This window comes from Procambarus clarkii, chromosome 2 (assembly GCF_040958095.1).
Source record: "Procambarus clarkii isolate CNS0578487 chromosome 2, FALCON_Pclarkii_2.0, whole genome shotgun sequence".
NCBI lineage: Eukaryota > Metazoa > Arthropoda > Malacostraca > Decapoda > Cambaridae > Procambarus > Procambarus clarkii.
The window spans coordinates 20,118,933-20,143,299 of NC_091151.1; the positions used below are offsets into that span (position 1 = coordinate 20,118,933).

Consider the following 24,367-nt stretch of genomic DNA (forward strand, 5'->3'; position numbering starts at 1 on the left):
CTAAAGCCTATTGTCGTGCCAGAGGAACCATTTTCTCATGTGGTAATGGACTGTGTTGGACCATTACCTAGAACTAAGTCTGGTAATATTTACCTAATCACAATGATGTGTATCACTACTCGTTACCCAGAGGCTTTTGCTGTAAGGAACATCCGAGCAAAAACTGTTGTTGCTCGTATGTTGCAATTTTTTTCCACTTTTGGACTGCCTCGGGTCGTGCAAACTGACAATGGTACTAATTTTAAGTCTGATATTTTTGAGCAATTTTGTAAGGAACATGGAATAACTCATAAGGTTTCCATCCCATACCATCCACAGAGTCAGGGGGTAATTGAACGTTTCCATCTAACTCTGAAGCAGATGTTGAAGACATTGTGCCAGAGTTCCCACACCTTCTGGGATGAGAATTTACCGTATGTTTTGTTTGCGGCTAGAGAGGGATTACAAAGTTCACTGGGTTGTTCTCCTTTTGAGTTAGTCTTTGGCCATAAAGTTCGTGGACCCTTGCAAATGTTACAGGAGAATCTGTTAGGGAACGTAACGTTAACCAAAGGTTCGGCTTTCTTTGCGCAACACCACCAGAGACTCAAGGACTGCAAGGCGGCTGCATTAAAGTATCTTGGCAAGGCCCAAGAAAAGATGAAAGAACATAATGATGCTAAATCTAAGTTACGGGTATTTCAGCCTGGCGACCCTGTCCTGGTATTAAAGCCTCGACTAGGGAACACTATGTCCCACAAGTACGAAGGCCCCTACATTGTGACAGAAAAGACTGGGGACCTCACGTACAAAGTGAGGCACTCTGACAAACGTAACCAGGTAATGCTCATACATGTAAATCGACTGAAGAAGTTCCAGGGCCCCAGGCCCATTGCACTAACCAATGTTTCCATTTCCAGTGAGAGAGGGGATGATTGTTCTGGGGACCCAACTAATCTCATTTTCAATAATTCTAGTTCTGTGAATGCTGTGGAGGAGGGACTGTCCCATTTGCAGATGGCCCAACGTGAAGAGGTGCAGTCGTTGGTTGACGAATTTTCCAGTCTGTTCGGGGAGGTCCCGACCCAGACTGATGCCATTTGCCATGATGTCGAGTTGACGGACTACACTCCCATTCGCCTTCAACCCTATCGGATGAGTCCAGAAAAGAAGGCCATCGTACGGAAGGAGGTCGACTTCTTGCTCCAGCACGGCCTCATCCGGCCGAGCCAGGGCTCTTGGTGCTCGCCCTGCTTTTTGGTCCCCAAACCAGACGGCTCCTGGCGATTATGCACCGACTATCGGCAGCTCAACAAGGTGACCATTGTGGATGCCTATCCGCTGCCCCTCCTCGAGGACTGCATCCACGAGCTGGGAAATGCCAAGTACGTCTCGAAATTTGATCTCTCGAGGGGGTATTATCAAATCCCCCTCACTGAACGTGCTAAACAACTAACTGCGTTTGTGACACCCGAGGGTGTTTTTGAGTATCAAGTGTTACCATTCGGCTTGCGTAATGCTCCTGCCACGTTCCAGAGACTCATGAACTCTCTGCTCGCTAAGGTGCCAAATTGTCGGGCGTATTTAGATGATATCGTGCTCTTTGACAGTAATTGGGCTGACCACATAGCTAGGTTACGCCAGTTGTTTGCAATCTTGAAAAGGGCAAATCTTACCTTAAATGCTAGAAAGTGTCATTTTGGCCAAGGCACAGTGACGTACCTCGGTTATGAAGTGGGCCAAGGAAAAGTGTTACCTCGGCAAGATAAAATCAGTGCCATTCTGGAGTATCCAGTACTAAAGTCTAAAAAGGACGTTCAAAGATTTATCGGTATGTGTGCGTACTATCGACGTTTTTGTCAGAACTTTTCCAGTGTTGCCACTCCTCTCACAGACTTGTTGCGGAAAGCCGTTAAATTTAAGTGGTCATCAGACTGTGCAGAGGCATTTAAAAATTTGAAATTGATCTTAGCTTCCGCGCTAGTGCTTGCTAGTCCAAGGTTCGACCGACCGTTTAAAATTCATGTTGACGCGTCTGACTCGGGTGCTGGTGCAGTGTTGTTGCAAACTGGGGACGATCAGGTAGAACACTCAGTATATTATTACTCTGTGAAATTCGACAAGGCGCAGCGCAATTATTCAGTGGTAGAGAAAGAGGCGTTGGCGCTAGTGTTAACATGTAAAAAGTTCGAAGTTTACCTCACAGGTAATATAGTGAAAGTGTACACGGACCATAACGCACTAGTCTTCCTGACTCAGATTTATTTATTTATTTATTTATTTATGCATATACAAGAATGTACATAAGGAATGTGAGGATACAAATATGGTAATTACAGTCTTGTAAAGCCACTAGCACGCGCAGCGTTTTGGGCAGGGTATGAAGATGAAGGGTAAGAATAAACGCATCCTCAGGTGGGCATTGTACCTACAGGACTTCAATCTTTCCATTACCCACCTACCGGGCAGACTCAACGTGATAGCCGACGCTCTGTCCCGGTTGCCTGAATAACATTCATCTGAGCCACAGAAAGCCATTTACCAACTGTCATGCTTTAGTTATTTTTTTTTAGGTTCTCCTGTGACATTATATATTCCGTGTCCAATTTATTTACTTCCCTGTTCTTTTATTTTTTTGTGTATGTTTTTTTTTCTTTCAGAGAACTCCTTTGTATTTTTTTTGCAGAGAAATTGTTTTTGATTGCTTTTTTGTTTTTGTCATATGTTTTTCTTTTTATTCTCTGTATACTCTTACAAAAAAAATATGACTACTATTCTAGTAGTCACATTTTTTTTTCTCTGAAGGGGGGAGGAGTGTTACGACCCTGGGTTCTCCAGTGGAAACCAGAGGTCAAAATTGAGCTATTAAACTTTCTGGTAGTACAGTTGAGTGCATATCGAGCGGCAATTGTTTGTATCTTCCCTGCCAGACGTAAGACTATTATTGTTTCTCAAAGAGCATTTAAAGACTGAGCTGGGGGTTGATTATTAAATAATAACATAGGCACCAATTTTGCTTACTAATACTTTCTAATCATTTGTAAAGTAACAATACGTTGCATAGGGGAAGATCTTTAATGTGCTTAGCTGCACGATCAATTAGGCTCCTTCCGGCACCACGACATGGGAGGCCTAGCTGGTCGCTAGGAGGTCCTTCTCTGGCTGGCGTTCGTGCGGACGAGACCTACTCTGTGGCTGCACCCCTAATCTCCTCCCTTCTCCTCTTACTTATTTCCCTTACCCTAAGTTCCTGTACCATTAAGTTAAGTATTGTATGATTCCTAAGTGTACCTACTCTGGTAGTAATATTGGTGAGACCTGGGGATAGTATTTGCCAGTGTTTTGGGTACCCCTAAGTGTTGTGTTTTGTATTAGGGTCCCACGTGGTTTCACTACCCCTAAGCTGCATCCAGCTTCAGTGCTTATCAAGTAGTACTTTACCCTAGCTTGTTATTAGTGTAAACCTTGTATCCTGCCTATGTGGACCAAGGCTTTTAACGTAAGATAGTGTGGTAAAGTTATTATTATTATTGTTATTGGTGTGAGTGTATATGGGGGGTTGTTAAGGGGGTTAATAAATAAGTACATGAATTACAGAGTATCCCTTCTTCCTGTGTGGGAGCGCATTGATCAACCCTTAGACTAACATATATGGTCTAGTAGCAAGTTATTACTACTGTGGATAGTTTATTTTGGGGGCCGGGCCTTTTAGCTCTCCCATATTTGATACTCTTGTCTTCTAACTACCCTTACCCCTTAATAGTACCAGTCCCCCATAGAAGCCCCACACACCATTATTTATAACAGCGCCTTACACGGGTTTTGGTGGCTCGTTTGCGTCTCCTAGGTGTTCGGGTGTTGGCCTTCCTTGATGACTGGCTGGTTTGGGCTCCCAGCCAGTCAGCTTGCTTGCTAGCCAGGGATTTGGTTCTTTTCCAGCTCGCCGAGTTCGGGTTCTTGGTGAACTGGAGGAAGTCCCATCTGGTTCCCTCTCAGGTTCGGACTTGGCTGGGTCTCGTTTGGGACTCTCGAACCGCCTCCTTGTCTCTCCCTCCGGAGTCTCTCCTGCGGCTGCGGTCCCGCCTTCGTCTGTTTCTGGAGGGCCCTCGGGTCACCCGCGGTTGCTCGAGGGGCTGTGCGGGAGCCTGAACTTCGCGATGGTGGTCTACCCGCCGGGTTGGGTTTGGTTTCGACGGCTGTTCAGGTTCCTTCGGGGTTCCCCCTTCCACCTCTCTTGCGATCACAGAGTTCGACCCCCGGGGGCCTTGCGTCGGTTGCTGCATCACCGGCTGCCTCTTCGGGTTTTTCAGGGTTCAGTGCCTTGGCGCCTACCCGAGCCCTCGCTCGATGTGTTCACGGATGCGTCGTATCTCAGCTCTGGTTTTGTGACCAGTGCTCACCAGGCCGGCCAGGGGCGTTGGGATCCGTCCTTCCGTCGAGCTCACAGCACGGTGCGGGAGTTCGCGGCAGTGTGGTTTGCTCTGGGGAGGATTCGGGTAGCCCGCGGATCGACGATTCGGCTCCATTCGGACTGCTCTCCGGTGGTTCATTGCCTGAACCGCGGGGGTTCGATGCGGTCCTTGTCTCTTTGGGGTTGGTCTCTTCGGGTGACTCGTCTGCTGAGTTCTCGGAGTTTGGCTCTCCTTGCGGTTCACGTACAGGGCGTGTCCAACGTTTTGGCCGACGCCCTGTCTCGCTTCATTCCCCTCTGCACGGAGTGGACAGTCGACGACGAGTCCTTCCGTTGGCTTTGCCTGACGTTCGGGCTCCCCGAGGTGGACCTCTTCGCGTTGGCGTGGTCGCGGCGTCTTCCCGTTTATGCGACGCCCTTCCCCGATCGCGAGGCCGTCGTGGTCGATGCCTTTCGGCTAGACTCTTCGAGGTGGGGGTTCCTATACCTCTTTCCCCCGGTTCGGCTGTTGCTCCAGGTCCTGACTCGCTTAGAGACTTACCAGGGGAGAGTTGTCCTTCTGGCCCCTTGGTGGCCGGCCCAGCCTTGGTTTCAGGCGCTGGTTGCTCGGTGATCGAACCCGAGGGTTTTCCCGCGGCTCCGCCTCTTTCAGCAGATCGGGCCGGTACGTCACGTGGCTGGTTCGATCTTCTCCTCGAATCTTCGTGTATGGTTTTTTTTACTCGAGTCTATCAACATCTCTATGGTGATCAGGTGGCCTCCTTGTTGGTGTCTCACCTGAGGGCTTCTTCTCGGCGGCAGTATGAAGTTTCCTGGCCGTCCTTCCGTTTCTTTTTGCGTCTTCGTCGTGTTAGTTCGTTGTGTGTTCGGGTGGTCTTGTCCTTCCTCTCGTGGTTGTTTCAAGACCATCATCTTATGCCTAACACTGTCGCTTCGTATCGTGCGGCGCTGGCGGAGCCGCTTCAGCTTGCTTTCGGTATCGATGTTACGTCTGCGCCGTTTCACAACCTGTCTCGTGCATTGTTTCACCTCTGGCCTGCTCATGCGTCGCCTGAGCCGTCCTGGTCTTTGGACAGAGTGCTCGCTTTCCTTTCGTCTCCTCGTTTCGTTGTGGCCCCTTCGGTCCAGGATTGTTTTTCCAAGGCACTTTTCTTGTTGGCTTTGGCCACTGGGGGTCGGGTAAGGGAGCTTCATGCTCTCCTCCGGCGCAGGGGTTTCTGCTCTTTTGGTCGTGGTGATTGTTTTGTTCGTTTGCAGCGTCTCCTTCTTTTCTGGCGAAGAATGAGACTGCTGCGTTCCGGAGGGGTCCATGGGTGGTTGATGCTTGGTTGGTCAGGCCGGGGGTGCATCATGTTTTGTGTCCGGTTGCGGCGCTTCGCCGTTATTTGCGTGCTACAGCTTCTGTGTCCGGGGACGCGCTGTGGGTTGATCCGGTTTCCCTTCTTCCCTGTTCGCTGGTTCGGGTCTCCCAGGTCGTTCGCAGGGTTATTAAGTCCAGCCAGCCTGCGGTCTATCCCCGTGCCCATGACGTTCGTAAGTTCGCGGCTCTTGCTGCCGTCTTTGGAAATATGTCCTGGCCTGATATTCGGGCGTGGGGATTTTGGCGGTCGAACAGGGTCCTGGCTGCTCGTTACCTTGTGAATGTCCCTGGGCCCCGTCGAGCCTGTGTTGCTTTGGGTCGGCGGTTGCAGCCAGTTGTCTCGGCTTCGAGTTGAGGAGTGAGCGACGACCGCCTCCCGGGTAAGTCCCTCTTTTTCCGTCTGTGGGTAGTTAGCTCCGGGAAGCCGACGGGGCTCCCCCCAGAAAACCAGCGTTGAATGTAATGAAACGCCATTTTCTGAGTGAGTCCCGGAGGCTCCCCGGCACCCCTCCCTCCCTCCCTCCGGTCGGCGGTTTTTCGCGTTTTTGACATCCAGCCTCATGAACTGAGGTGTGGGTAGCCGGCGTGGGGGGTCTGGGGCTCCCCCTTCCCCCTCCCGGGGAGGGGGGAGCTGCGCAGACAGCGGCGCGGCGGTGTGTGACGTCACACTAGTTTGCTTGTTTTCGGTTGGAGAGTTCTATCCACTAGTTCGGCTTTTGGTAGCAATTTTAATCAGAATAGGGGTTTGTTTTGAGGCGCTTACCTTTCTGGGTGCCTGATCCGGTTGATGGCAGACATAGAATGCTTCCAACCACACAGGGGCTTCTATAGGCCATTGCTCCCCTTGCCTCTCTGAGGGGGCCCGGTTCTGGCCATGGTCCCCAGTAGGCCTAGGAACTCCATACACATGACTGATGCCAAAGTCTGACATTAGCATATCAGCCTGGGATAGCTCCGGGGAGCCTCCGGGACTCACCCAGAAAATGGTGTTTCATTACATTCAACGCTGGGTTTTTTTTCTATGCTCAGCATAATTGGCTTGAAATCCATCATCCCATTATAGTTTCTATCACTTTGATCATTGGTTTAGAAAGTTACAATATCATCAAAACATTTAATGTAGCTTCTCTTGTTAGTTATAATATATCCTATTCAGAATGTATATTTTTTTAACAGAAGGTCTCCGGACACTAGCAATTTTAGCTAAAGAGAACCTTCATCGTAAATATTTGAAAATAAACTCAGCTCTCCAGAAAAAATGTGAATATATGAAGCGAAGTTTAAATATTGAGGACCTAAATTATCTGAAGCCTTCAAACAAGAAAGGAAAAGGAGAAAATTACTGTAGGATTATTGAAATCAATCAAACACAACGTTCAACTTATCAGAAGGTAATTTTTTATTTAGTTATTTATTCCATGACCCATGTTTGTGTGTTCCTATATCATAGTATAATGATAGGTTTAATTGCTAGTGTAGATTTCATTTTGCCTCAGACTTAAAATTATTTAAGTTTTTGGTATTTTATTATTCAAAATTTGTTTATAGATAATCCAAGGTTATAGTCAACTTCTCCTTTGAAAACGGATATTTACCTGAATGCCACAAACTCTAGTAGCCTAGAAGAGTACAGGAAGCCCGCGGCTTGTCGAAATTCCCCCCATTTGCCTTTATGATCTTTTTTGGGTATATTTAGAAATTCAGCACAGTTTTGGCAGTTACAGCTCTGGTGGGTAGGCAGTTCCATGAGTTAATAACCCTCTGGGTCAAAAATAACTTCCTGTTGTCAGCCCTACATTTTGGTTTGTTGAACTTGAAACCATTGCTCTTTGTTTGTATTACATCTGAACCAAACTAGCCAAACTTTTTTTGATAATGTCATTGACTGCTTCATATCTGGCAATCTTTCACTGTGTCTTATGACAGATTAGGCCATGGCTGCCATATTGGTCTGCCCTTGCATAGCCGCAAATACACCGGTGTTCGGTGGAGATAGGGGCAGCAAGGCGCAGGGCAAAACCAATACTTAGAGCCCGATGGTCATAGACAGCAAAAAAATGTAGATAGTTTACAAATTAAAAATAGATAGTGTTGTGGAATTACCATACTTAAAGGTTGATTTTCTGCCAAACAGCCCTTCTGCTTGCTTCACTTTCACCTCCACACATTCAAAGTTCTGACTTCTCAACTAGTGTACCAACATATACTCAAACCTATTTACCAGCTGCAGAACAAACACCAAAACCATTGAATTCTGGTACGTCCCTATTTGAACTATGTAATGTAATATAATCTTAGTACCTAGTAACTACTATAATATATATATATATATATATATATATATATATATATATATATATATATATATATATATATATATATATATATATATATATATATATATGTATATATATATATATATATATATATATATATATATATATATATATATATATATATATATGTGTGTATATATATATATATATATATATATATATATATATATATATATATATATATATATATATATATATATATATATATATATATATGTCGTACCTAGTAGCCAGAACTCACTTCTCAGCCTACTATTCAAGGCCCGATTTGCCTAATAAGCCAAGTTTTCCTGAATTAATATATTTACTATAATTTTTTTCTTATGAAATGATAAAGCAACCCTTTTCTCTATGTATGAGGTCAATTTTGTTTTATTGGAGTTAAAATTAACGTAGATATATGACCGAACCTAACCAACCCTACCTAACCTAACCTAACCTATATTTATAGGTAAGGTTAGGTTAGGTAGCCAAAAAAAGCTAGGTTAGGTTAGGTTAGGTAGGTTAGGTAGACGAAAAAACATTAATTCATGAAAACTTGGCTTATTAGGCAAATCGGGCCTTGAATAGTAGGCTGAGAAGTGCGTTCTGGCTATTAGGTACGACATATATATATATATATATATATATATATATATATATATATATATATATATATAACTGAAAACTCACACCCCTGTACATACCAGTTGTGGGAGTATGGGTTCGAGTCACTTCTGGGGTGTGAGTTTTCAGTTGTATATAGTCCTGGGGACCATTCAGGCTTGTTTGCATTTGTGTTCCTCACGTGTGCCCCAAAGAATGAGGTGATTTGATAAAATGCTATGCCCAAGATAACCATCCGAGTGCCGGCGGGGAAGTGGTTCATATAGCCTCGGCTATCACTTCCTTATGTCCGGTCGTGATGGTCAAGCGGATTAAGGCGTCCCTGTACATACCAGTTGTGGGAGTATGGGTTCGAGTCACTTCTGGGGTGTGAGTTTTCAGTTGTATATAGTCCTGGGGACCATTCAGGCTTGTTTGCATTTGTGTTCCTCACGTGTGCCCCAAAGAATGAGGTGATTTGATAAAATGCTATGCCCAAGATAACCATCCGAGTGCCGGCGGGGAAGTGGTTCATATAGCCTCGGCTATCACTTCCTTATGTCCGGTCGTGATGGTCAAGGGGATTAAGGCGTCCCTGTACATACCAGTTGTGGGAGTATGGGTTCGAGTCACTTCTGGGGTGTGAGTTTTCAGTTGTATATAGTCCTGGGGACCATTCAGGCTTGTTTGCATATATATATATATATATATATATATATATATATATATATATATATATATATATATATATATATATATACACAATACAATACAATTTTATTTAGGTAAGGTACATACATACAATAAATATTTACAAGGATTGTTTGACTTATAGGTAGAGCTAGTACATACAATGCCTAAAGCCACTATTACGCAAAGCGTTTCGGGCATGATAAACTTAAATGGCAAGCTTAATACTAATTGAGCCAAAATTGAGCTAATTGAGCTAATATAATATATCATAGTATAACTAACACATTACTGAAAGCTGTCAGTTGTTCTAGATGCTTATATAATATGTATAAAATACACTTTTATTTATTACATCTATTTGCTCTTGAAGATTTTCCTGACTAATTTAGAATCCCATATTTCAAAGCACTTGCTGCAGAACTGGAGGAAATTTATGATTCTCAAGCAAGCATTTCTGATTGGCAAAAAAGAAGAAAAAACTAAGAAGATGAAATTAGGTACTTTTTGGTTTTGCTTTTAAATAAGGCAAAAGTTTTACAGTTTTTCAATTCACTAGGGAGTGAGTTCCATAGACTAGGTCCCTTAATTTGCATAGAGTGTTTACACAGATTAAGTTTGACCCTGGGGATATCAAAGAGATATTTATTTCTGGTGTGGTGATAATGGGTCCTATTACATCTGTCCAGGGAAAGTTTCAGAGCATGGTTTGCATTTAAGAACAGGGTTTTGTAAATGTAGTTGACACAAGAGAATGTGTGGAGGGAGTTAATATTTAGCAAGTTTAGGGATTTAAACAAGGGAGCTGAGTGTTGTCTGAAAGCAGAGTTAGTTATTATTCTGATAGCAGATTTTTGCTGCGTGATGATGGGCTTAAGGTGGTTTGCAGTGGTAGACCCCCATGCACAGATACCATAATTAAGATACGGGTAGATTAGTGCATACTATAGTGAGAGGAGAGAAGAGTTAGGAACATAATATCTGATTTTGGAGAGTATACCAACTGTCTTAGAGACTTTCTTAGTTATGTGTTGAATGTGGGTGCTGAAGTTGAGTCTCTTGTCTAGGAATAGGCCAAGAAACTTGCCATCATTTTTATTACTGATGTTAATGTTGTCTATCTGTAGCTGAATTGCATTTGATGATTTGCTTCCAAATAAGATGTAGTAAGACTCCTTAATGGAGTCTGCCTCCACCACATCACTTCGTAGCTCATTCTATTTATTACCTACTCTGACACTAAAAAAGTTCTTTCAGATGACTCTGGGTCATTTGGGTACTTAGCTTCCACCTGTGTCCCCTTGTTCGAGTACCACCCGTGTTAAATAATCAGCATTTATCTACCCTGTAAACCCACTTTGACTGGACGGTAGAGTGACGGTCTCGCTTTATGCAGGTCGGCGTTCAACCCCCGACCATCAAGGTGGTTGGGCACCATTCCTTTCCCCTGTCCCATCCCAAATCCTTATCCTGACCCCCCTTCCCAGTGCTATAAAGTTGTAATGGCTTGGCGCTTTCCCCTGACAATGAAATTATTAAATTATCTACCCTGTTAATTCCTCTGAGAATTTTATGTTATCATGTCTTCCCCCCTACTCTTCTGTCTTCCAGCGACGTGTGGTGCAGTTCACGCAGCCTTTCCTCATAACTCATGCCTCTTAGTTCTGGGACTAGCCTAGGGGCATACCTCTGAACGTTTTCCAGCTTCGTCTTGTGCTTGACAAGGTACGGGTTCCATGCTGGTGCCGCATACACCATGACTGGTCTTACATATGTGGTATACAAGGTTCTGAAGGATTCCTTACACAGGTTTTTGAAGGCAGTTCTGATGTTAGTCAGCCTCACATACGCCGCTGATGATATTCTTTACATGTGGGCTTCAGGTGAAAGGTTTGCCATGTTATCAACTCCTTCATCTTTCTCTCTGTTCGTTTTATGGAGAACTTTGTCTCCTATTCGGTATCCTATATCTGGCCTCCTGTTCCATCCTCCTAGTTTTACCTTACATTTACTTGGGTTAGTAGCCCATTATTGGAAAATTCCTTCACCTTGTCTAGGTCATCTTGTAGCCTCATACTATCTTCCTTTGTTTTAATCCTTCTTATAATATTTGCATCATCAGCAAACATTGAGAGGAACTAGTCTTTTCCCTCTGGGAGATCATTTACATATATCTGAAACAGTATAGGTGCAAGGACCCCTGTGGGATTCCACTGGTGATGCCTCGCCACTCTGAGACCTCACCCCTCACAGTGACTCGCTGTCTTCTGTTGCTTAGGTTCTCCCTTAACCAATGGAGTACCTTCCCTTTCACTCATGCCTGCATCTATAGCTTGTGCAATAGTCTCTTGTGTGGTAATGTGTCAAAGGTTTTCTGGCAATCCAAAAATATGCAGTCTGCCCACCCCTCTCTTCCTTGCCTGATTTTTGTTGCTTGGTCGTAGAGTTCAATTATTCTTTTCTTTGAAATCATGCTGATGTTGTGTTACGAAGTTTTTTCACTCCAGATGTTCCACTAGTTTTTTCGCACAATCTTCTCCATCAACTTGCATGGAATGCAAGTTGGGACACTGGCCTGTGCCTCCTGTCTATCCCTCTTCTTGTATATCAGGACTACATTTGCTGTTTTCCAAATTTTGGGCAGTTCACCTGTTACCATTGCTTTGTTATACACTATGGAGAGTGACAAGCACAGTGCTTCTGCTCCTTCCTTTAGTATCCATGGTGAGATTCCATCCAGGCCTATAACCTTCGTCACATCAAACTATAGCAAAAACTTTCTCCCCTCCCCACTGGTAATCCCAAACTCCTCTAATGGTGCCTGGTTAACTATTCCCTCTCTCTGATCTGTGTGTGTGTGTGTGTTTGTGTACTCACCTATTTGTACTCACCTATTTGTGCCTGCAGGATCGAGCATTGACTCTTGGATCCCGCTTTTCGAGTGATCAGTTGTTCACAGCAATGACTCCGGTCCTATTTCCCTATCATTCCTAGTTTTAAAGGTATGAATAGAATTTGCTTCCCCAACCTGCTCCTTAAGTGCATTCCATTTTTCCACTACTCTCACGCTAAAAGAAAACTTCCTAACAACTCTGTGACTCATCTGAGTTTCGAGCTTCCACCCATGTCCCCTCATTCTGTTACTATTCCATGTGAACATTTCGTCTATTTCCACTCCGTTAATCCCCCTAAGTATTTTATATGCTCCTATCATATCCCCCCTCTCCCTTCTTTTTTTCTAGTGTCGTAAGGCTCAGTTCCTTCAGGCGCTCTTCATGCCCCCATCCCTCGTAATGCTGGGACGAATCTTGTTGCAAACTTCTGAACCTTTTCCAGTTTCCTTATGTGTTTGTTCTTGTGGGGACTCCATAATGACGCGGCGTACTCTAAGACTGGCCTCACGTAGGCAGTGTAAAGCGCCCTAAATGCCTCCTTAACACTTTAAAGCGCGCGGGCCCCGTGAAAAAAAAAACTAGCGCATTGTGCGTGCAGCGTTTTGTGCTCTTGAGCGTAAACACCAAAAAGTGTGTAATCTTTTAACTCTCCTGACACCAATTCTCAAGCTACGTATTTCATTTTGGTATCAATGTGTTGGCAATAAAATTTTCTACAAGATCATATGTATAACATGTCACCAAAGCATTAGCTATCCCACCACAAAATAATTAAAACGTAGATCACTCGCCGTGATGCCCAAACAGCAATCAAAATGTTCATACTCTTGTCACCTAGTGTGGGCTAGGTATTCTAAGTCTCCTTGTTTCACTTTTTAAAATAATTTTTAATTTACTCTTTACTAGTCATTTATTGAACTTAATTAATTGAGTGCATTAATATTTATTTAGGTCGTTAATAATCATTAGCTTAAATTTGCCTATGTTTATTATTCAACTTTTTTCTTTGATTTCATTTATTACCTAGGTTACCTAGCCTCGCCATACTCCCTTACTCCATTGTACCCCTGGCTTTGCCTGTGTCTCAAATTGCAAATTGTTACTTACAGTGTACCTGAGAGTACTTGTAAGCAATCTACCTCATTTTTCTTTTTTGTTCATTTTGTTTTTGTATTGTATAGTCTTGTTTATATATTTTTCCCCCTTCTATATCAAAATTCTATTTTGTTATTGCCATTCTTGCCTTGTTTTCCTGCAACCAGCCTTTTTATGCAGACAAGTATAGACCCAGAACTAAACCTCTTATCCACTATCTGTGACAATCATCACTTTAATGATCAAAATTGCAGATATTTTACAGCACATGATGTAAACAATGTATTAACACATAATCACAATATCTCTGTAATTAACTTGAACGTTAGATCCCTAGGTAAACACTTCGAAAATGTTAGTGCTTCGATTGAAACTATTGACAACAAATTCTCTTTTATTATACTTACTGAAATGTGGTTGAAAGAGGATGCTACTCAACTCTTTAACATGCCTAACTACTCGGCAATTCACAACTGTCGTCAACTTCAAAGAGGTGGTGGCACTGCTCTTTACTACCACCAAGAACTAACATGCTTAAAAGTAATTAGAACTAGAGACTGCTGTCGGGAGTATATCTTCGCCAGTTTCAGAGTCAAGGGTGCTGAGTCTGTCCTGTCTGTGGGAGCAGTCTATAGAATTGCTAACACTGTTGTGTCCGAATTCAACTCAAACCTTAGAAATCTAATACTAGATAACAGACTGAACAAAAACCATCTAATTATCACAAGGGACTTCAATATTGACCTCTGCGAGCCTGAACACCCTATTGCTGTTAGCTTCCTCAACTGTATGAATTCCTGCTTCCTCATATCCTTAATCACTAGACCTACTAGAATCACTGATAGTACTGCCACGACTCTAGATCACATCTGGACCAACATAACCTCTCCGCTTACTTCAGGTATAATCACCGATAGCACTACAGACCATTACCCCACATTTCTCTTAACAAACATTAACAAACCGCCTCTAGAGACAAGGGAGTTAAGCTTTAGGCAGCACAATGAAACTGCTGTTGACAATTTTATAACTGCTGCTGATAATGTCAACTGGGAGTCCGAGTTAGGTAACATAGGGGACATCAACCTAGCAGTGCAATATTTTCTTCAAAAAACTCTCAACATTTATAACACCCACTGTCCTATGCTTACAAAACAAGTCACAACCAAAAGGCTTAACAATCCTTGGCTTACAAAGGGAATACTTAAAGCCATTAATAAAAAACATGACCTTGAGAAGAAGTATAGGTTAGGAACCGTCTCCAGAGAATTCTCAAAGAATTACTCGTTATTGCTATCTAAAATAATTAGACGAGCCAAAACTAAATACTACGAAGATAAATTTACCCAAATAAAGAGCAACATTAAAAAAACTTGGAGCACAATTTCACAAATATTGGGATCTAAGAAGATTTTAAATAACAAACCAACACTTCTGTCCAATAACGATGGTCAGCTTTCAGCCTCTGATTCTGCTATTGAGTTCAATAAGTTCTTCTCTTCCATTGGGACATCCCTTGCAAATGATATTCCATCTTCCAGTACTGATATTAAAGACTATCTTACAGGGTAACTATCCACAGTCTCTGTACCTAAAGCCTACTAATTCCACTGACGTTAATGAGATAAACCTTTTCCTTAAAACCAAGTCTAGTGCCCTTGAGGAGATACCAACCTTAATTTACAAAAAAGTCTCCAGATCTTTAGCCCCTGCTATTGCATTGCTCTTCAACAATTCACTTGAACTCCAAACCTTTCCAGATATGCTAAAAAAAGCGAGAGTAACCCCTGTCCACAAATGTGGTGATCTCACAGATGTTAACAACTACAGACCTATATCAATCCTGCCTAACTTGTCAAAAATATTTGAAAAACTAATCTACTAGCAGCTTTACTCTTATCTAGCCAAACACAATATACTTAGCTCCTGTCAATATGCCTTCAGACCCTAAAAAAGCACTAACGATGCACTTATTAGTATGATTAACTTGATTCATGCAGCTCTTGATAAAAATGAGTTCCCTGTTGGGTTATTTGTGGACCTGCGGAAGGCTTTTGACACTGTCAACCACCAAAATCTTCTTCTTAAATTATATCATTATGGAGTCAGAGGACACTCCCTGCAATACCTCAAATCTTACCTTACTGACAGGCTCCAGTATGTTTCTGTGAATAATTCAATTTCTCCCACCCTACCCATCAACATTGGTGTTCCTCAGGGCAGCATACTTGGCCCTCTCCTCTTTCTCATCTATATTAATGACCTCCCAAATGCCTCATAACACCTCAAACCAATTCTATTTGCTGACGACACAATCTTCATTTACTCCAGTCCTGACCCCCTGGCTCTAAATGCCACAGTAAATACTGAGCTAAATAAAGTCCATCTTTGGCTAACTGCCAACAAACTCACCCTTAACATTGACAAAACTTTCTATATTCTGTTTGGCAATAAATCCTCTAATCAAATAAATCTCAGAATTAACAATACCCAAATTTGTAACAAATTAGGTGGCAAATTCCTTGGCGTTCTCATTGACAAGAAGCAGAATTTCCAGGGACATATTCTAAATATATCAAAAAAAGTTTCAAAAACTGTTGGCATTCTTTCTAAGATCAGATATTATGTACCCCGCCATGCCCTGGTGACACTCCATTACTCCCTCATCTATCCATATCTCAACTATGGTATTTGTGCTTGGGCTTCTACTACCCAAAATCATTTATGTCCTCTAATTACTCAACACAAAGCTGCTATTAGGACAATATCCAACTCTGGCCTCAGACATTACTCGGTACCCGTACTCAAATCTCTGAAGATGTTAGATATTAAGTCACTGCACATTCTCTCATGTGTATTATACATATATAAAACGCTGAACTGTAATGCCAATCCTGACCTCAAAAGCTTCATTGAAGGTTGTAACAGAGCCCATGAGCACCACACCAGAAATAAATTCAGTTTTGATATTCCAAGAGTACGACTTAATCAAACTAGAAATGCTCTACAAATCAAGGGACCCAGAATGTGGAATGACCTTCCCAACCATGTTAAAGACTGTACCTCTCTCAACCAGTTTAAGATAAAAACGAAGCACTACCTAATAAATTCCCTGTAACCTACCTAACTCCTCTAATGTCATCCAATGTCTGTTTTTTTAAAAGAGCGCTGTTTGTCTACCGAATTGTATTTGTGCTGCTTTTTCAGCTATGTTTTCATTTTATTCTTTATGCTCAATTAGTATTAAGCTTTAGTCATTTAAGTTTTTTATGCCCGAAACGCTTTGCGTAATAGTGGCTTTAGGCATTGTATGTACTTGCCCTATCTATAAATCCATCACTCTTTGTAAAATCTCTTGTATGTATGTACCTTACCTAAATAAACATTTGATATGATTTGATTTGATTGTGCATAGTCAAAACACAATACACATTCTCCACACTGTGCACAGTGTCCACACAGTACACAGTCTCAACACTGTGCACAGTGTCCACACAGTGCACAGCCTCCATATTGTGCACAGTCTCTACAGTGTTTACATTTTTACAGAGTGCACAGTTTCCACAGTGGGCACATTCTTCACACTTCTCTACACTGTGCAACGTTTTCACACGCTGCACAGTCTACATACGGGGCACTGCTTCCACATTGTGCACAGTCTCCTCACTTTGCACAATCTCCACACTATACAGCGTCTCCACACTGTGTACAGTCTCCACACAGTACACAGTCTCCACACCGTGCACAGTATCGTCACTGTGCATAGTCTCTACACGTTGCACAGTCATCACACGATGCACAGTCTCCCACACTGAGCATAGTCTTCATACGGTGCACAGTCGCCACACGAAGCACAGTCTCCATACTGTGCGCAGTCTCCACACAGTACACAGTCTCTATACTGTACACTGTCTCCAAAAATTGCACAATTTCCACACTGTGCACAGTCTTCACACAGTGCACAGTATTCACACTGTGCACACATAGTCCACAGTGTGCACAGTCTCCACACTGAACACAGTCTCTACACTGAGCACAGTCTCCACACTGAGCACAGTCTCCACACTGAGCACAGTCTCCACAGTGTGCACAGTCTATACACTGAGCACAGTCTCCACACTGAGCACAGTCTCCACAGTGTGCACAGTCTATACACTGAGCACAGTATCCACATTGAGCACAGTCTCCACACTGAGCACAGTCTCCACACTGTGCACAGTCTATACACTGAGCACAGTCTCCACACTGAGCACAGTCTCCACACTGAGCACAGTCTCCACACTGAGCACAGTTTCTACACTGAGCACAGTCTCCACTCTGAGCACAGTCTCCACACTGTGCACAGTCTCCGCACTGAGCACAGTCTCCACACTGAGCACAGTCTCCACACTGAGCACAGTCTCCACACTTAGCACAGTCTCCACACTTAGCACAGTCTCCACTCTGAGCACAGTCTATTCTCTGAGCACAGTCTCCACACTGAGCACAGTCTCCACACTGAGCACAGTCTCCACACTGAGCACAGTTTCTACACTGAGCACAGTCTCCACTCTGAGCACAGTCTCCACACTGTGCACAGTCTCCGCACTGAGCACAGTCTCCACACTGAGCACAGTCTCCACACTGAGCACAGTCTCCACACTTAGCACAGTCTCCACACTTAGCACAGTCTCCACTCTGAGCACAGTCTATTCTCTGAGCACAGTCTCCACACTGAGCACAGTCTCTACACTGACCACAGTCTCCACACTGTGCACAGTCTCCACACTGAGCACAGTCTCCACTCTGAGCACAGTCTATACTCTGAGCACAGTCTCCACATTGAGCACAATCTCCACACTGAGCACAGTCTCCACATTGAGCACAATCTCCACACTGAGCACAGTCTCCACATTGAGCACAATCTCCATACTGTGCAGTCTCCCAAAAAAATTCTTCAAAATAAGAACATTTTTTCTTCAAAATAATAATTAATGCCAGGTTAACTGTCCCTACTCCAGGAAACAAAAGAAATTTCAACAGTTGATGTAAGAGCTCAAATCATGCTTCAAGATAGCACACACGACCAGTTTCCTTGTGACGTAACTCCTTGTGACGTAACTCCTTGTGACGTAACTCCTTGTGACGTAACTCCTTGTGACGTAACTCCTTGTGACGTAACTCCTTGTGACGTAACTAGGGGTGTTAACAAGCAAATTAGAACAGTCTCCCGTCTGAAGCGTCAAAACTCTGCATGCATTAGAAAAATGTATAGTTCCTTTTGTGTAGAATATTTTGTGGAGATTATTTTATATGTCGATCAATTTTTAAACTGAATCCGAAGCAGGTTTTTACAAATAAGTTTTTGGACGCCATATTTTTTCAAGATGGCGGCCAAATCCGGTAACACTTTTTTGTAGATTTCGTTGATATTTTTACCTATTTAGCATTTTTCCTCGTGTGTGGACTGGACTGTAGTAGCTTACAGCACCGTAGTGGTCTGAGGTCTTGGGACTACCCAGAGCGCAGCTTCGAACCCCACTCATTGCTCCGACTGAACTTCTTACTGATAAACCACGTTAATGATTTATTTTCCCACATTTATGGAATAGCGTAGAACTCCTAGAGTACACGCCAGAGTGCAAGCCAGAGTGCAAGCCAGAGTACACGCCAGAGTGCAAGCCAGAGTGCAAGCCAGAGTACACACCAGAGTGCAAGTCAGAGTGCAAGCCAGAGTACACGGCAGAGTGCAAGCCAGAGTACACGCCAGAGTGCAAGCCAGAGTGCAAGCCAGAGTACACGCCAGAGTGCAAGCCAGAGTGCAAGCCAGAGTACACGCCAGAGTACACGCCAGAGTGCAAGCCAGAGTACACGGCAGAGTGCAAGCCAGAGTGCAAGCCAGAGTACACACCAGAGTGCAAGTCAGAGTGCAAGCCAGAGGGCAAGTCAGGGTGCAAGCCAGAGTGCAAGATAGAGTACAAGCCAGAGTGCAAGTCAGAGGACAAGCCAGAATACAAGCCAGAGTATAAGCCAGAGTACAAGCCAGAGTGCAAGCCAGAGTACAAGCCAGAGTGAAGCCAGAGTACAAGCCCCTCTTCCCCCAGCGACACACAAGGGGCCAGCGGCACCACACACGCCCTCCCACGGGGACCCCCCCCCGAACCCCCGGAGACGTAGACCCGCCTTTTCCTGCTTCAGGTGTGCAATTGCACACCTGTCGCAGGTGTGGTGCAAGATCTACGTCTCAATTTACGCTTCTCACACTATGCATAGTCCCCACACAGTGCACAGTCTCCACATAGTGCACATTCCCCACACTGTGCACAGTCTCCATACTGTTCACATTCCCCACACTGCACAGTCTCCACACGTTGCACAGTCATCACACGATTCACAGTCCACACTGAGCAGACTTTCAGCTGTGAACCGTCTCCAAACGGTGCACAGACTCCATACGGTGTACAGTGTTCATAGTTTAAACAGTCTCAACACAGTGCACAGTTTCGAAACGGTGCACAGTCTCCACATGGGACACAGTCTACACAGTGTGCATAGTCTCCAAAGTGATCACAATCTCCACAGTGTGCACAGTCTTCACACGGTGCACAGTTTCCACACGGTGCACAGTCTTCACACTGTGCATAGTCTTTACACGGTGCACAGTCTCTACACGGTGCACAGTTTCACAACAGTGCACAGTTTCCACGCTGTGAACAGTCTCTAAGCCTAAATATATATTTAACCTAGACACGTCCTGCACATCCACCACCTCTGGGGCCAGGTGACGAATCCGCCTCATTTTCCAGTACAAAGTTGCCACGGACACAAACTCTTAGTAGGCTTAACTAGCGTAATTTATTACGTTTATTTAATATTTATTTAAACAAAAAACAGCAACTTTTCACTTGCATCTTATGTTACAACCCGTTCTCGCAAATTCGTAATGTCAATATTGACTTATTAACTACGTGCATAGGTGATATACTAAACATAATAGATACCCTTAAAAAGATTCATAGAAAACACCGACCTTACCTAACCTTGTTAGTATCTTAAGATAAGCATCTTATTGCTTCGTAATTACAATTATTACTTAACCTATACCTATTATAGGTTAGGTAATAATTGTAATTACGAAGCAATAAGATGCTTATCTTAACATACTAAGTAGGTTAGGTAAGGTCGGTGTTTTCTATGAATGTTTTTAAGGGTATCTATTATGTTAAGTATATCACCTATGCACAAATTTAATAAGTCAATATTGACTTATTAAATTTGCGAGAACGGGTTGCGTGTGTGCTATCTTGAAGCATGATTTGAGCTCTTACATCAACTGTTGAAATTTCTTATGTTTCCTGGAGTAGGGAGAAGTTAACCTGGCATTAATTATTATTTTGAAGAAAAAATGTTCTTATTTTGAAGAAATTTTTTTGGAGACTGCACAGTGTGGAGATTGTGCTCAATGTGGAGACGGTTCTCAGAGTATAGACTGTGCTCAGAGTGGAGACTGTGCTCAGTGTGGAGACTGTGCTCAGTGTGGAGACTGTGCTCAGTGTGGAGACTGTGCTCAGTGTGGAGACTGCACCATATGGAGACTATGCACCGTGTGGAGATTGTGCACAGCGTGGAGACTGTGCACAGTGTGATGACTGTGGACAGTGTGAAGACTGTGCACATTGTGGAGACTGTGCACACTGTGGAAACTGTGCACTTTGCGAAAATGTAAACACTATAGAGACTGTGCACAATATGGAGGCTGTGCACTGTGTGGACACTGTGCACAGTGTTGAGACTGTGTACTGTGTGGACACTGTGCACAGTGTGGAGAATGTGTATTGTGTTTTGACTGTGCACAATGTGGAGACTGTGCACAGTGTAGAGACTGTGCACAGTGTGCTGACTCTGCTATCTTGAGGTTATCTTGAGATGATTTCGGGGCTTTAGTGTCCCCGCGGCCCGGTCCTCGACCAGGCCTCCACCCCCAGGAAGCAGCCCGTGACAGCTGACTAACTCCCGGGTACCTATTTACTGCTAGGTAACAGGGGCATTCAGGATGAAGAAACTTTGCCCATTTGTTTCTGCCTCGTGCGGGAATCGAACCCGCGCCACTGAATTACGAGTCCTGCGCGCTATTCCGGAAATGCTATGCTGCCGGAAATTCCTACACTATTTACTAATCTTTAACATACAACCCGTTCTCGCAAATTTAATAAGTCAATATTGACTTATTAAATTTGTGCATAGGTGATATACTTAACATAATAGATACCCTTAAAAACATTCATAGAAAACACCGACCTTACCTAACCTACTTAGTATGTTAAGATAAGCATCTTATTGCTTCGTAATTACAATTATTACCTAACCTATAATAGGTATAGGTTAAGTAATAATTGTAATTACGAAGCAATAAGATGCTTATCTTAAGATACTAACAAGGTTAGGTAAGGTCGGTGTTTTCTATGAATCTTTTTAAGGGTATCTATTATGTTTAGTATATCACCTATGCACGTAGTTAATAAGTCAATATTGACATTACGAATTTGCGAGAACGGGTTGCACACACGACCAGTTTCCTTGTGACGTAACTCCTTGTGACGTAACTCCTTGTGACGTAACTCCTTGTGACGTAACTCCTTGTGACGTAACTAGGGGTGTTAACAAGCAAATTAGAACAGTCTCCCGTCTGAAGCGTCAAAACTCTGCATGCACTAGAAAAATGTATAGTTCCTTTTGTGTAGAATAATTTGTGGAGATTATTTTATATGTCGATCAATTTTTAAACTGAATCCTAAGCGGGTTTTTACAAATAAGTTTTTGGCCGCCATCTTTTTTCAAGATGGCGGCCCAATCCGGTAACACTTTTTTGTAGATTTTGTTGATATTTTTACCTATTTAGCATTTTTCCTCCTGTATGGACTGGACTGTAGTAGCTAACAGCACCGTAGTGGTCTGAGGTCTTGGGACTACCCAGAGCGCAGCTTTGAACCCTACTCATGGCTCCGACTGAACTTCTTACTGATAAATCATCTTAATGATTTATTTTCCCACATTTAGGGAATAGCGTAGAACTCCTAGAGTACAAGCCGGAGTACAAGCCAGAGTACACGCCAGAGTGCAAGCCAGAGTGCAAGCCAGAGTTCAAGCCAGAGTGCAAGCCAGAGTATAAGCCAGAGTGCAAGCCAGAGTACAAGCCAGAATGCAAGCCAGAGTACAAGCCAGAATGCAAGCCAGAGTACAAGCCAGAGTGCAAGCCACAGTACAAGCCAGAGTACAAGCCAGAATGCAAGCCAGAGTACAACCCAGAGTGCAAGCCATAGTACAAGCCAGAGTGCAAGCCACAGTACAAGCCAGAGTGCAAGCCACAGTACAAGCCAGAGTGCAAGTCACAGTACAAGCCAGAGTACAAGCCAGAGTGCAAGCTAGAGTTCAAGCCAGAGTGCAAGTCACAGTACAAGCCAGAGTGCAAGTCACATTACAAGCCAGAGTGAAAGCCAGAGTACAAGCCAGAGTGCAAGCTAGAGTTCAAGCCAGAGTGCAAGCCACAGTACAAGCCAGAGTGCAAGCCAGAGTGCAAGTCACAGTACAAGCCAGAGTACAAGCCAGAGTGCAAGTCACAGTACAAGCCAGAGTGCAAGTCACAGTACAAGCCAGAGTGCAAGTCACAGTACAAGCCAGAGTGCAAGCCAGAGTACAAGCCAGAGAGCAAGCTAGAGTTCAAGCCAGAGTGCAAGCCACAGTACAAGCCAGAGTGCAAGCCAGAGTGCAAGTCACAGTACAAGCCAGAGTGCAAGTCACAGTACAAGCCAGAGTGCAAGCCAGAGTACAAGCCAGAGTGCAAGCTAGAGTTCAAGCCAGAGTGCAAGTCACAGTACAAGCCAGAGTGCAAGCTAGAGTACAAGCCAGAGTGCAAGCTAGAGTTCAAGCCAGAGTGCAAGCCACAGTACAAGCCAGAGTGCAAGCCAGAGTACAAGCCAGAGTACAAGCCAGAGTGCAAGCCAGAGTGCAAGTCACAGTACAAGCCAGAGTACAAGCCAGAGTGCAAGTCACAGTATAAGCCAGAGTGCAAGCCAGAGTACTAGCCAGAGTGCAAGCTAGAGTTCAAGCCAGAGTGCAAGCCAGAGTACAAGACAGAGTACAAGCCAGAGTGCAAGCCAGAGCACAAGCCAGACTGCACGCCACAGTACAAGCCAGAGTGCAAGCCAGAGTGCAAGTCACAGTACAAGCCAGAGTACAAGTCACAGTACAAGCCAGAGTGCAAGCCAGAGCACAAGCCAGAGTGCAAGCTAGAGTTCAAGCCAGAGTGCAAGCCAGAGTACAAGACAGAGTACACGCCAGAGTGCAAGCCAGAGCACAAGCCAGAGTGCAAGCTAGAGTTCAAGCCAGAGTGCAAGCCAGAGTACAAGCCAGAGTGCAAGCCACAGTACAAGCCACAGTACAAACCAGAGTACAAGACAGAGTGCAAGCCAGAGTGCAAGCCAGAGTACAAGACAGAGTGCAAGCCAGAGTGCAAGCCAGAGTACAAGCCAGAGTACAAGCCAGAGTGCATTGTGTGGAGCCCAGGTTAGGCTCAGCCACACCAGAACATTCAGTTGACTCCCAGAGTGTATTGCTTTTGACCATGTCGTGGTGCAGTGGTATAAGGCGTGTGCTTGGTAGTACTCAGAGCAGTGGTATAAGGTGTGTGCTTGGTAGTACTCAGAGCAGTGGTATAAGGTGTGTGCTTGGTAGTACTCAGAGCAGTGGTATAAGGTGTGTGCTTGGTAGTACTCAGAGCAGTGGTATAAGGCGTGTGCTTGGTAGTACTCAGAGCAGTGGTATAAGGTGTGTGCTTGGTAGTACTCAGAACAGTGGTATAAGGTGTGTGCTTGGTAGTACTCAGAGCAGTGGTATAAGGTGTGTGCTTGGTAGTACTCAGAGCAGTGGTATAAGGTGTGTGCTTGGTAGTACTCAGAGCAGTGGTATAAGGTGTGTGCTTGGTAGTACTCAGAGCAGTGGTATAAGGCGTGTGCTTGGTAGTACTCAGAGCAGTGGTATA

The 24,367-nt window shown here is 44.0% G+C and overlaps 2 protein-coding genes across 2 annotated transcripts; one reads left to right on the forward strand and one right to left on the reverse strand.

The window, feature by feature from the left end:
- Window positions 1-17,103: 17,103 nt before the first annotated feature.
- Window positions 17,104-18,705, reverse strand: LOC138365856 (cysteine-rich, acidic integral membrane protein-like). Its single transcript, XM_069326439.1, has 2 exons — window positions 18,685-18,705; window positions 17,104-18,225 (listed from the first exon to the last, which is right to left on the reverse strand). Exons 1-2 carry the CDS (start codon window positions 18,703-18,705, stop codon window positions 17,104-17,106), a joined length of 1,143 nt encoding a protein of 380 aa, XP_069182540.1.
- Window positions 18,706-18,716: 11 nt separating this feature from the next.
- Window positions 18,717-23,897, forward strand: LOC138365859 (adhesive plaque matrix protein-like). Its single transcript, XM_069326446.1, has 5 exons — window positions 18,717-18,732; window positions 18,947-19,388; window positions 20,829-21,051; window positions 22,974-23,370; window positions 23,500-23,897. The coding sequence occupies exons 1-5, from the start codon at window positions 18,717-18,719 to the stop codon at window positions 23,895-23,897; spliced, it is 1,476 nt and encodes a 491-aa protein (XP_069182547.1).
- Window positions 23,898-24,367: the final 470 nt, after the last annotated feature.

Bases quoted from the DNA above. Each gene is read 5' to 3' on its own strand.
- LOC138365856 (XM_069326439.1), bottom strand. From the start codon at position 18,705: ATGGCGTCCAAAAACTTATTT. The intron at 18,226-18,684 runs GTAAAAACCTGC...GACTGTGCTCAG, and splicing joins TGGCGTCCAAAAACTTATTT to TGTGGAGATTGTGCTCAATG.
- LOC138365859 (XM_069326446.1), top strand. The intron at 19,389-20,828 runs GTACAAGCCAGA...GACTGTGCTCAG, and splicing joins AAGCCAGAGTGCAAGCCAGA to AGTGGAGACTGTGCTCAGTG. The intron at 23,371-23,499 runs GCAAGTCACAGT...AGCACAAGCCAG, and splicing joins GCCAGAGTACAAGCCAGAGT to ACTGCACGCCACAGTACAAG.